This window comes from Salvelinus namaycush, chromosome 2 (genome assembly GCF_016432855.1).
Source record: "Salvelinus namaycush isolate Seneca chromosome 2, SaNama_1.0, whole genome shotgun sequence".
Lineage (NCBI taxonomy): Eukaryota > Metazoa > Chordata > Actinopteri > Salmoniformes > Salmonidae > Salvelinus > Salvelinus namaycush.
Genome location: NC_052308.1, coordinates 72,867,543 through 72,882,141, shown reverse-complemented (window position 1 = coordinate 72,882,141; position 14,599 = coordinate 72,867,543). Strand labels below are relative to the sequence as shown.

Here is a 14,599-nt window from a genome sequence, read left to right as displayed (position 1 = left end):
TATCTATCCCCCTCCTCCTCTCTCTTTATCTCTGTCTACCTATCTATATCTATCCCCCCTCCTCCTCTCTCTTTATCTCTGTCTACCTATATCTATCCCCCTCCTCCTCTCTCTTTATCTCTGTCTACCTATATCTATCCCCCTCCTCCTCTCTCTTTATCTCTGTCTACCTATATCTATCCCCCTCCTCCTCTCTCTTTATCTCTGTCTACCTATCTATATCTATCCCCCCTCCTCCTCTCTCTTTATCTCTGTCTACCTATATCTATCCCCCTCCTCCTCTCTCTTTATCTCTGTCTACCTATATCTATCCCCCCTCCTCTCTCTTTATCTCTATCTATCTATATCTATCCCCCCTCCTCCTCTCTCTTTATCTCTATATATATATCTATCCCCCCTCCTCTCTCTTTATCTCTGTCTGTCTGTCTGTCTGTCTGTCTGTCTGTCTGTCTGTCTGTCTGTCTGTCTGTCTGTCTGTCTGTCTGTCTGTCTGTCTGTCTGTCTGTCTGTCTGTCTGTCTGTCTGTCTGTCTGTCTGTCTGTCTGTCTGTCTCTCTATCTATCTATCTATCTATCTATCTATCTATCTATCCCCCCTCCTCCTCTCTATCTATCTATCCCCCCTCCTCCTCTCTCTCTCTCTCTCTCTCTCTCTCTCTCTCTCTCTCTCTCTCTCTCTCTATCTATCTATCTATCTATCTATCTATCTATCTATCTATCTATCTATCTATCTATCTATCTATATCTATCCCCCCTCCTCCCCTCTCTTTATCTCTGTCTATCTATCTAACTATATCTATCCTCCCTCCTCCTCTCTCTTTATCTCTGTCTATCTATCTAACTATATCTATCCCCCTCCTCCTCTCTCTTTATCTCTGTCTATCTATCTAACTATATATATCCCCCTCCTCCTCTCTCTTTATCACTCTGTCCGTCTCGCTCTGTGTCTGTTTGTCTCTATCTCCTCTCTCTATCTCCTCTCTCTTTCTCTCTGGTCGGTGTGGTTGTGGTCGTGGTTCCTTTGTGGTTGGCTGTGGTTGGTTAATTTTGTGGTGCTTTTTGATTTGCCTTGTCGCCATATTTGCTGTAGGGCAGTAGCTCGGTGAGCGGCAGCCCCGTCCCCTCCACGTCCGGTACCTCCACCCCCCGCCGCGGGCGCCGCCAGCTGCCCCAGACCCCCGCCGTGCCACGCCCCCACATCACCTACTCCCCAGCCATACGACACCCCAAGCCCACCTACGGAGCAGGTCCCCCTGGACGACTCCGCTCCCCCTCCCCCCGACACTTCTCCCCCCCGGAGCACGACGGAGGGGGGTATCACCGTCCGCCATCGCGTCACGTTTCCCCGCTTGAGCACGGAGGGTCGAGGCACGGGTCTCCGAGATCGGCCCGGCACCAGTCGGGGTCTCGTTCACCTCCGCCCCACCATGGGTCACCCCGGTCCCCCCGCCACGGGCGCTGGAGCGGTCCCCCTCCCGGGGATAGTCTGGAGAGCGAGGGCGGCCCATTCTATGAGCGTGACTGCGAGTACGAGCGCCAGCATGAGCCGCCCGCCTACGAGCAGAGCCTCAGCAACCCACATCCCCACGGCAACCCCCACCCGCACGGCAACCCCCACCCGCACGGCAACCCGCACCCACGCTCCCCCAGGACTGCCCGGCACGGGGGCGGCGTGGGCCCACCACCTCCACTTGCTCCCCCTCACCCCCGACGAGTCCCAAATGGTTACCGCTCGTCTTCGCCCTCCCCGCACCGGCGAGGGCCCCCACATCAACACCCCCATCCAGGGGGACCACCCCACCGGTCCCCCCCTCATCACCGGGTCCCCCATGGAGGCCCCAGAGGCCCCCGGAAGGGCCTGCACGAACCCTACAGCGAGACGGACGAGGACGACTGGTGCTAGCACAGCGAAGGAACAGAAGAACGAGGGAGGAGAGGAAGAGAGGAAAAGGAGGGAGGAGAGGAGTCTCTCCGTCTCCCCGTCCTCTGTTCTTCGTTATGCAGACTTGAATGAAGGGTAAAGGGATGCAGAAGGGGGTGAGGAAAGGAAAGGAGGAGAGGAGAATTTGGGAGAAGTCTCTCCATCCCTCTACCTCCACCCCTGAGACTCAGACTTGGATGGAATGATGAAGGATGGAGGGATGGTTAGAGGAGAGGAGGCACACTGTGTGGGTGTGTGAGACTCTAAACTCAGAGCAAACATGACAAAGAGAGACAGCTATAAGGCAGAACTACGCACCTCTCCTCTTCTCCTCTGTCTCAACTACCATACCCAGAGTTCTCAGCGTGCCCAGGGGGGAGTGGACCGAGGAATGGTGGAGAGGTGCTGACGGAGGTGTGGAGAGGGAAGAAATAACAAAAGAATGAAAGGAAGGGAGGAGCATGTATATTAAGTTACAAGTGGCCAATGAATGGTAAATATAAGCTCATCTCCCAGACTGTTTAGGAGATAGTTGGGTTAGTTAAGTTAAGCTAAACCTGGGTGCTCTTGCTGTTCTGTCATTCTATTCTACTAGCCTGATAAGTGTTAGGAGCTAACAGCTAAACGCTAGCTAGCTAACACTGCTCTTGGTCTAACCTAGACGGACATGTTTAAAAGAAAAAACAACGAAAACCCATGCCAGGACCCCCTATCCTTATACACGCCAAGCTATGCCTCCAGAAAAATCTAACTTGAAGACTAAAGAACAGAAAACAAAAACAAACTTTGAAAAAAAAGAGGAGAAAAAAAGGGAGAACAACCACTTTAACTTAAACTTTCCTTAAAGGGACTGGACTAGAACCAGGAAGCTCCGCCTCTACTGCAAAAACCAGCCAATGACAGAGCTGGCTGATATTTGATGAGTTTTATCATCTCCTGTTTACTGTTACAGACTCACGAAATGCTGACGACGGACCTGGTGTGACCTCACTTCCTGTGGGTGGGGCCTAGTGTGACATCACGTCCTGTTCCGGTGGGTGGGGCCACAGGGGAGGGGCTGGGGGCAGAGTCATGGACCCTTAGGGGGCGTAGTTTGTTTGCCCCCACTATCTTCTCTCCCCCCTTCCTCTCTCCTCCATCCTGCCGAAAAAGAAAGGACAGGAAAGGAAAATGATGGGAGGAGGAGCGGAAAGAAAGAAGGGAGGGAAAAGACGATTTCTTCAGTGTTTCTTCTATCGATTACTTCTTCTTCTTCTAGTTCTTCTTCTTGGACATTGGAGCTTGGTTCTTCTGTTGCATTCGCTCAAGCCTCTGTTAATCCGTTATGATGCATGAAGGAATTTAACAACAAAAAAATACCTAGAGAGAAAATCTACTGTTGGGGATATGGGGGCATATTGGGTTTATCGAACATTTACATTTTAGGTTTTGATTGAAGAAGTTCTCTTTTTCTGACTCTCTCTCTCTCTCTCTCTCTCTCTCTCTCTCTGACTCTGTCTATCATCATGCGTTTGTTTATTGGGTAAATATTTGTTCTATATCACCCTAAGGATCCGATGGACAACCTTTTTTAAGTTTGATTTCCGCCAAATAGGGTTTTAAAAGCTACCATTTTCTTATCTTGAAAGTACTCCTAAGTTCCTGAGATACTCCTAAATTTTACTAAGATACTCCTGTTGTACTGAGATACTCCTAAATTTTACTAAGATATTCCTGTTGTACTAAGATATTCCTAAATTGTTTTGAGGAATAAGTAAGAATTGAGAGAGCTGTGAGGAGAGAGAGAACTTCAACCTCTTTAAATAATTGATTTGTATTGTTAATAATGACGATAGTCCTATAAATACTGATATCAATGTCAATGCAAAACGATGAATGATGATAGTTGTTTGCCGTAGATCTGTTGTCATGTTTTTTGGAGTTTCAATCTGCTGTGTCATCTAGTTTTCATCGTTTATTTTCCTTGGGTTCTGTTCAAACTGTTCCCAAACTGTTCCCAAACTGTTTCCCAAACTGTTCCCAAACTGTTCCCAAACTGTCCCAAACCTGTTTCCCAAACCTGTTTCCCAAACTGTTCCAAACTGTTCCAAAACGCCTTTAACCGGGTCCGATACATGCAACAAGCATAAACTTTTCAGGGAGGGGTTAGATGTCGGATTGTGATTGTGAGCAACACAGATAGAACTGTGTAGCGTTGTGTAACGCAGCTCTTTACCTCTGATAGGTCCCCCCTCAGTGGTAGACAGAGAACCGGGGCCACGTTCAGTAGCCAAATGTTGTCAAACGTTGCAGATAGAAATGTCATTAACAGAGCCGACGTGGTTCTTTATTCTACATGTAAGAGATGCATGTTTGTTCTAAATAGCATTTTTCTATCCGAGCGTTCCAAAAACATTGTGTCCTGCTGAGTGCGCCCCAGTCATAGCCAAATGAACCGGCCAACCAACCGTCAGACCTCCACAAAGTATCTGATTTACAGCTAGCTGTGAACCATAGAGTTAGAAAGAGGACTTATACCGGGTTATATCCACCTAGAGCCCTCTTTCTACCTCTATGTTGTGAACGAGCTCCACCTCACATCCCCAAGAGCTCTCCACTAGCTGTCTAGTCTCTCTGTCTTTCTGATTTCCCATGACATGTTTAGCACTGAGCTGCTTGCTTTACCAAGCCAGAGGAGAACATTCTAGAAACATTTTATAATCTCTAAGACGTTCTAGAAACTCTCGTCTAGACTCTAGAAACTCTAGTACATTCTAGAGCATTCTTTAGACAGGTTAGCTAACATGATTGTTTCCAGATGTTTTGGATTAAAACATATTTATTTTGCTATGATTACAGTTATGTAGATTGTAACAGATATTCCCTATCATAACTCGTAAATGATAGATACAATATAGATATATAGAGATATAAAAATGTATATATTATAGAGAGATAAACATACTTTTATTTACTTCAAACACTCTAGCTACGTGGCTAGAGCTCAGAAACTCTCCATTGAAATCAGCTACACAGATTCAAATTGCACTTTGTCACTGTAGCTCCACACAATATCCCACTACAAACTCTATGCAGATCTATCCAACATCCATTTCTCCTTTACCATTATAGTGCAGAGTGGTTGTGCCATTATAAATAAATGACAATACGTAAGTGAGCGCATAGAAATAGAATGTGTAGAACAGGCCTCCCAATTCAAGTCAATGATGGCATATCTATAGATTATATTTCTATGGGTCAGATAGTGTATATACAGCATTTTAATATAGATGGATAGAACTATATAGATAGAGGGTATGCCCACATCGTTTTGCTTTTGCACAATCACTCACGATATCCTTATCCTTCATAGCACATCTTTCCTTTATTTTTTACCCTCTTGCAGTGTTTTGTCCTCTCCTGCTCCCTCTATCGTTCTCCCAAGCTGTCCAATCCCATATACCACCCCTGCCCTCCGTATAGGTAGGTCCAGAGAGAGAGGGGGGGCCTACAAATACCACCCCTGCCCTCCGTATAGGTAGGTCCAGAGAGAGAGGGGGGGCCTACAAATACCACCCCTGCCCTCCGTATAGGTAGGTCCAGAGAGAGGGGGGGGCCTACAAATACCACCCCTGCCCTCCGTATAGGTAGGTCCAGAGAGAGGGGGGGGCCTACATATACCACCCCTGCCCTCCGTATAGGTAGGTCCAGAGAGAGAGGGGGGGCCTACAAATACCACCCCTGCCCTCCGTATAGGTAGGTCCAGAGAGAGGGGGGGGCCTACAAATACCACCCCTGCCCTCCGTATAGGTAGGTCCAGAGAGAGGGGGGGCCTACATATACCACCCCTGCCCTCTGTATAGGTAGGTCCAGAGAGAGGGGGGGCCTACATATACCACCCCTGCCCTCTGTATAGGTAGGTCCAGAGAGAGAGGGGGGGCCTACAAATACCACCCCTGCCCTCCGTATAGGTAGGTCCAGAGAGAGGGGGGGGCCTACAAATACCACCCCTGCCCTCCGTATAGGTAGGTCCAGAGAGAGAGGGGGGGGGGGCTACAAATACCACCCCTGCCCTCTGTATAGGTAGGTCCAGAGAGAGAGGGTGGCCTACATATACCACCCCTGCCCTCCGTATAGGTAGGTCCAGAGAGAGGGGGGGGGGGTTTACAAATACCACCCCTGCCCTCCGTATAGGTAGGTCCAGAGAGAGGGGGGCCTACATATACCACCTCTGCCCTCCGTATAGGTAGGTCCAGAGAGAGAGGGGGGGGCCTACAAATACCACCCCTGCCCTCCGTATAGGTAGGTCCAGAGAGAGGGGGCCTACAAATACCACCCCTGCCCTCCGTATAGGTAGGTCCAGAGAGAGGGGGCCTACAAATACCACCCCTGCCCTCCGTATAGGTAGGTCCAGAGAGAGAGGGGGGGGCCTACAAATACCACCCCTGCCCTCCGTATAGGTAGGTCCAGAGAGAGGGGGCCTACAAATACCACCCCTGCCCTTCGTATAGGTAGGTCCAGAGAGAGAGGGTGGCCTACAAATACCACCCCTGCCCTCCGTATAGGTAGGTCCAGAGAGAGGGGGCCTACAAATACCACCCCTGCCCTCCGTATAGGTAGGTCCAGAGAGAGAGGGGGCCTACAAATACCACCCCTGCCCTCCGTATAGGTAGGTCCAGAGAGAGAGGGGGGGCCTACATCAGAGGGGTGTTTATCTACCCAGAAACCCCAGTGCCTCAGTGCCTTCTGTTTTCAGAGTCACATCTACCCTTCCCCACTCGCCCCTCGCCCCTCACCATCCCCCTCGCCCCCTCCTGTGGTTGATCAACATCAACCACACTACGCCTTAAAGAGTCCTAGTCGCTGTCTGTGGGCAGGTAGCGGTTGGGAGCAAGGCAGTAGGGACTGGGCTTTGCTTAGTTGGTTGGAACAGTGAGTAAAGAGCAGGAAGAGAGGGGAATGGAAACTACTTTTGATATGGCGGCCATTTTGGGGATCTCCTTTGCCCAGTTTCACACAGTGTAGTGAGATACTGTAATTGCAGGGGCGAAAAGGCAATGATTTGTTTACTTCTCAGGTGTCTCTAGAGATAGATAGCTAGATAGATAGAATCTACACTATATAATAGGCACGCTAAGGCAGTTAGTCAGTTATATCATATAATATGATATAAATTTATGAAATCATATGAAAAAATATAGGCCTAGGGTTTGAGTTACTGTATGGTTTGTTATCTGGCATGGGCATTTGTAATGTCTTCCCTTCTCCCCTTAACCTCCATTACAGACCACCTACCATTCATCATGAATCTGCCGCTGAAAACTACTTGCACTTGACACTGTGGGTGTCCACTGATCAGGCAGGAAACTGACTACTCCATTTCGGCACAGCAACACCAACATGCTTGTCCAGAAGTGTAACTGCAGATCCAAAATGGCTGACATCGACACACAACACTGCCATTGAATTAAAGCATGTTGTGTGGATTGTGTGCTCCAACCATTATAAAATGAATGACCATTTTAAGGGGTTTATTTTATTTATTTATTTTTAAATCCAGAAGATTTGTGAAAAGGAGGATTTACGAAGTTTATAGTTTACTCTCAATCGTTCATCCATCCATCCTACGTTCCTATCCATTTATTTTTTGTCTTTCCTTTCTATTTCTGATGTGACTTCTTGATCGACTCTCTCTATCATTTTTTTTCCTCCTCTTTGAGAAAGCAGACGTCCTGCGAAAGCCAATCCAACCCCATTCACTCAATCGATCAACTGTTGTGCGTTTGTGAAATGATGTAAATGATTGGTGTGTGAGGCTAGTGTGTGTTGAACCAGAAATAAGGGCTCTCCTAACAAACTAAAGGGGTTTCATGTACAGGCAGGTACAGTAGTGCTGCCAAAAGTCATCTGTATGTATCTCAAACCATACAGTGGTGTGGTCTCCCCTTGTACAGCACTAGGTGTGTGCATGCGTGTGTGTTGGGGTCAAACGTCAGGGTGAGAGAGTCTATGTGGGGGGGGGGGGGGGGGGGGGGCACAGCAGGGGGTACGTTCCGCTGAGGTGAAACGTTCTGGAAAAGAACAGATAGAAATGTAATGAATAGAGCTGACACGACACCCTTTTCTGTCAGACTGACAAGCATATCCGTTCTACTTGATGCATTTCTATCTGAATGTTTTCTGTAACATTTGCACCCTCCTGAACAGACCCCGGTTAGAAGTAGTGTCACAAGTCACATTATTTCACAAATGGCACTGGAACGTTCTTGGTTCATTTTCTAGCTCCGCCTTCTTCCGCTTGCCAATACAGCCTTCATTATGATGTCATCAGCTGCCATTTTCTCATTGACCTCCACCTGCATCCCCCAGCTCATTTTGGAGTGGAGGGTCACCAACCTCATCAGGGCTGGGTTTACTGGCATGACAGTGAGACATTCCTCTGTGTCTGTGTGTTGTGTTCGTGTGTGTTTGCTACGTGTGTGTGCGTGTGTGTGAGTGAGAGAGTGTGTGCATGAGTGAGTGCGTGCGTGCGTGTGTTCACACCTCATCTACAGTAAGTTATCTTCAGTGCCTTACACTGTACAGTAGGAACCAAATCTTCTTTGTAGATAGACAACACACACTGCACTGAATAACGCTTTCATAATGTTTCCATAACATTTTCTCTCCAACTGTACTCTTCTCTCCATCCAGTATTGCCTCACCTACCATTCTGTTCCTTCTCTCTCTGTGATCGACGAGTAAGGTCTGGAGGGAGGGCATGGGTGAATGAATAGGTGATCGTTGTGTTGGGTCTGTCATCATTCTCTTTCTCTCTCTGTACATTTGCTCTGTAAACTCTTCTTGTGTACATCTTCCATAAACTTTCTGAAACAATCAGACCATGTCCATCTATTTTCTCTTTTATCGCCCCTCAATTTATTTTTCAACATTTACATTTCAATCATTTAGCAGATGCTCTAATCCATTGCGACATAGTGTCTACAACATCATTCCCACTCTTTAATTGTGCTTGAAGTCTCACTCAAGTAATGTCCATGTACATGTTATACCATACATGAACACAAGGTGGTGCACTCATGCTTTAAACAGAGTGTACATTGGTCGACATAACGTACCATTCAAAGGCCTATGTGTATGTTGTCATTATATTGTTTTCGCAGGAGAACGGGTGAGTATCGTGTGTGTATGTGTGCATGTGCATGTTTGGAGACTTCAGTGAGTCTATGTGGACGTGTGTGTGTGTGTGTGTGTGTGTGTGTGTGTGTGTGTGTGTGTGTGTGTGTGTGTGTGTGTGTGTGTGTGTGTGTGTGTGTGTGTGTGTGTGTGTGCGTGCGTGCGTGCATGTGTGTGTGTGTGTGTCTTTACGTGACAACACACACACACAGCGACAACACCAAGATTCTTGACGACCGTGGGTGTGATTGATTCTAGAGATGTGTGGAGGGTCTTCTACTGTCACCATGGAAACCCTCAAGGCCCCTGACTCTTCATTCCATACAGTCTCCCAGCCATCACATTATAATATCACAATACCATCAATTTGTCCCATAGACACTGATTTAAGATCCGTTTTCAGTGTTAACCTCCTTATGGTGAAGCATAGGAGTGAGGTGGGGTGAATCTACAGTAGAAACCATACCATATCAGTCCAGTGCCACAGTAGAGAACCATACAAGACAGGAGTCCTTTTAGGAAGCAAGAAGAGAAAAGACACGACATAACTACATGGCAATTTAAGATAAAAAGAGAAGTATTTAAATAACAGATTTGCATGTGCAATGTGCATGCCACTACGTGGGGTTAAATAAGTCAACTTCAGGAATAAAATAAAATAAAAAATATTAAGAGAAAAAAAGTATATATATATGTATAAATATATATAGATAGATGTTTTTAAGAGCAATGTGTTCCTTTTTCTTCTATTTTTAAAAACAAACAAGTGGAGAAAAAAACTTGGACAAAAAAAATAGATAGATAATCTTTAAAAAGAAGAACTTTGGTGATGTAATCAAAGAATGTTTTTGTTTGTTACTTGCCAGTTAATTCACTAAAGAGCTGCGACGGCGGGGAGGTAGACGATTTAACACTTTAAACAAAATGTTGAAACATTACATTACAACAACAAAAATTAAGAAAAGATAAATAAAAGATAAACATGGAATGAAGGAATACATTTTTCCTTAATTAAAGAAAAACAAAAATCCCTTGATTGAGAGTCTTGAGAGCTGCCTGATGACTCTGGTTATGATGTTACCCGTTTATTCCGGCTATGAAATCTCTTTTTCTCTCGCTCTCTATCTCTCTGCTATTTCTACCAGTGCATTTTGTTACTCCGAACAGAACTCTTCCTAAGGAACCTGAATAAAACCAGAGAGAATGCATTCTACCGACCCTCTGACTCCTTAATGCGTCTGTGTATAACACATACACACACACATACACACACACACACGCACACACACACACACACGCACACACACATACACACACACAAACACACACACAGAGAAAATGCATTCAATCTATCCTCTGTATCCTTCCTTAATCTGCGTATAGAACACACACTGAACGATTTCAACCTATATCCTCTGTTTCCTTCCCTTCTTCCTTGGTTCCTTCTTATCCTCAAGACAGGAATGGTTTGGTTTATGGGAAGTCCAAACTACACACAAACACACCTACAGAGTATGGTACTTCCTCACATTGTGCAGCACACACACACACCCATTCAGTGAGGCATCCCCAACCACCTTTTACTGTGTGACTCCACAACCCCCACCCACCAACACCCTCCCTCTCTTCCTCTATCCTCACGTTTTATTGACATCCTTTCCTCCCCCTCTCCCTGTACCATCCCGTAATGTCCTTCCTGCTCTCCTGTCCTTTTTCTCTCCCTCTCCAGTCTACCCCCCTCCCTTCCTCCTACGTAGGCGCTCGTCGGAGAATTACCTCAGTGCACACTCACACGCACAGCACATCACAGCGGGGGAAGCCACGAGTGATGTCACATAGTCATAGAACATAAAGTATTCACAGCTTTATCCACTCACTCTTTCTCTCTTATCTTCTAGGTCATTTACTCTGTCTTTGACATGCTCACAATCTCTCCTGTCAATAAATCGATCTCTTCTCCCCCTGCCTCTCTCTCTCATACTGTACATGCACACGCACATTCAGAATATCTCCCTCTATCAATAAATCTTTCTTTCTCCCTCTCAAATTGAAAATAAAAAAAGGTGCTATCTAGAACCTAAAAGGGTTCTTCGGCTGTCCCCATAGGAGAACCCTTTGAAAAACCCTGGTTGGTTCCAGGTAGAAACCTTTTGGGGCTCTAGATAGAACCTTTTTTACTTTGAATATGAGATAGAGAGAGAGAGGGAGATTTATTGATAGAGGGAGTGTCACGCCCTGACCATAGAGAGCCCTTGTTTCTCTATGGTGTTTAGGTCAGAGCGTGACTAGGGAGGTGTTCTAGTCGTTGTATTTCTTTGTTGGTGGTTTTTGTATGGTTCCAAATTAGAGGCAGCTGGTAATCGTTGCCTCTAATTGGGGATCATATTTAAGTAGCTATTTTTCCCACCTGTGTTTGTGGGATATTGTTTTGTGTTTTGTGCATGTAGTTTCACTTTGGAATAAATATGTGGAACTCAACATCCGCTGCGCCTTGGTCCCGTTCTTACGACAACCAAGACAGAGAGACTCTAAATGTGTGTGTGCATGTATATGACAATGAATGAGAGAGAGAGAGAGAGAGAGAGAGAGAGAGAGAGAAAAGGAGAGAGACACAGAGGGGGAGAAGATATTTATTGATAGGAGAGACTGCGAGTGAGTATGTGAAAGAGAGGGTTCTACCTGGAACCAAAAAAGGTTACCCTATGGGGGACAGCCGAATAACCCTTTTGGAACCCTTTTTTCTAAGAGTGTGGCATGAACGACACACACACACATCTCCCTTCCCCCTCCCAGTCCCACAGTTCCAGATGTGTTGAGTGTTTCTGCCCTGCAGCATTCGAGTCTTAAAATACACTCCACCTACGCTTTCCACCACTGCGCCACCCGCCTCTACGCATCACTTCCTGTTTCTCTCACTCTTCCCGCTCTGCTCCTCCCAACTGCCTGCCTGCCTTGGCACTCATCTACGTCACACATAATCACCACACAAAGAACATATCATATACACACACTCACATGAACTCATACACCCTGCACAGTCACTCACTCACACACACACACACACACACACACACACACACACACACACACACACACACACACACACACACACACAGTCAGTCACTGTGCAAACTGTTAGGATTCATACATACTCATAGACTTACTCACATAAACACACATTCTGTTTCTATCTGTCACATATGTGCGCACACAGTCACCACTGTACAAAGAAGACACCACAGTCAGCATGGTGCAATGGCAAACACACACTGACATACTGTTACTATATCATAGTCATATTAACTCACATACTGTTACTATATCATAGTCATATTAACTCACATACTGTTACTATATCATAGTCACATTAACTCACATACTGTTACTATATCATAGTCATATTAACTCACATACTGTTACTATATCATAGTCATATTAACTCACATAGTGTTACTATATCATAGTCACATAAACTCACATACTGTTACTATATCATAGTCATATTAACTCACATACTGTTACTATATCATAGTCACATAAACTCACATACTGTTACTATATCATAGTCATATTAACTCACACACTGTTACTATATCATAGTCATATTAACTCACATACTGTTACTATATCATAGTCACATAAACTCACATACTGTTACTATATCATAGTCATATTAACTCACATACTGTTACTATATCATAGTCATATTAACTCACATACTGTTACTATATCATAGTCATATTAACTCACATACTGTTACTATATCATAGTCACATAAACTCACATACTGTTACTATATCATAGTCACATAAACTCACATACTGTTACTATATCATAGTCACATAAACTCACATACTGTTACTATATCATAGTCACATAAACTCACATACTGTTACTATATCATAGTCATATTAACTCACATACTGTTACTATATCATAGTCATATTAACTCACATACTGTTACTATATCATAGTCATATTAACTCACATACTGTTACTATATCATAGTCACATAAACTCACATACTGTTACTATATCATAGTCACATAAACTCACATACTGTTACTATATCATAGTCACATAAACTCACATACTGTTACTATATCATAGTCATATTAACTCACATACTGTTACTATATCATAGTCATATTAACTCACATACTGTTACTATATCATAGTCACATAAACTCACATACTGTTACTATATCATAGTCATATTAACTCACATACTGTTACTATATCATAGTCATATTAACTCACATACTGTTACTATATCATAGTCATATTAACTCACATACTGTTACTATATCATAGTCATATTAACTCACATACTGTTACTATATCATAGTCACATAAACTCACATACTGTTACTATATCATAGTCACATAAACTCACATACTGTTACTATATCATAGTCATATTAACTCACGTACTGTTACTATATCATAGTCATATTAACTCACATACTGTTACTATATCATAGTCATATTAACTCACATACTGTTACTATATCATAGTCATATTAACTCACATACTGTTACTATATCATAGTCACATAAACTCACATACTGTTACTATATCATAGTCATATTAACTCACATACTGTTACTATATCATAGTCATATTAACACACACTGTTACTATATCATAGTCATATTAACTCACATACTGTTACTATATCATAGTCACATAAACACACATACTGTTACTATATCATAGTCATATTAACTCACATACTGTTACTATATCATAGTCATATTAACTCACATACTGTTACTATATCATAGTCACATAAACTCACATACTGTTACTATATCATAGTCATATTAACTCACATACTGTTACTATATCATAGTCATATTAACTCACATACTGTTACTATATCATAGTCATATTAACTCACATACTGTTACTATATCATAGTCATATTAACTCACATACTGTTACTATATCATAGTCACATAAACTCACACACTGTTACTATATCATAGTCATATTAACTCACATACTGTTACTATATCATAGTCATATTAACTCACATACTGTTACTATATCATAGTCACATAAACTCACATACTGTTACTATATCATAGTCATATTAACTCACATACTGTTACTATATCATAGTCACATAAACTCACACACTGTTACTATATCATAGTCATATTAACTCACATACTGTTACTATATCATAGTCATATTAACTCACATACTGTTACTATATCATAGTCACATAAACTCACATACTGTTACTATATCATAGTCATATTAACTCACATACTGTTACTATATCATAGTCATATTAACTCACATACTGTTACTATATCACAGTCATATTAACTCACATACTGTTACTATATCATAGTCATATTAACTCACATACTGTTACTATATCATAGTCACATAAACTCACACACTGTTACTATATCATAGTCATATTAACTCACATACTGTTACTATATCATAGTCACATAAACTCACATACTGTTACTATATCATAGTCACATTAACTCACATACTGTT

The 14,599-nt window shown here is 43.6% G+C and overlaps 1 protein-coding gene across 1 annotated transcript in view; it reads left to right on the top strand.

Annotated features, from left to right (window-relative positions):
* LOC120023395 (voltage-dependent P/Q-type calcium channel subunit alpha-1A-like) overlaps positions 1–2,933 on the top strand; it is a 147,624-nt gene extending 144,691 nt beyond the window's left edge. Inside the window, exon 46 of the mRNA XM_038967409.1 lies at positions 1,090–2,933. Within this exon, the coding sequence (XP_038823337.1) occupies positions 1,090–1,902 (813 nt within the window). The 3' untranslated portion in view covers positions 1,903–2,933. The remainder of the gene's footprint in view (positions 1–1,089) is intronic.
* The last annotated feature ends 11,666 nt before the right edge of the window (positions 2,934–14,599 follow it).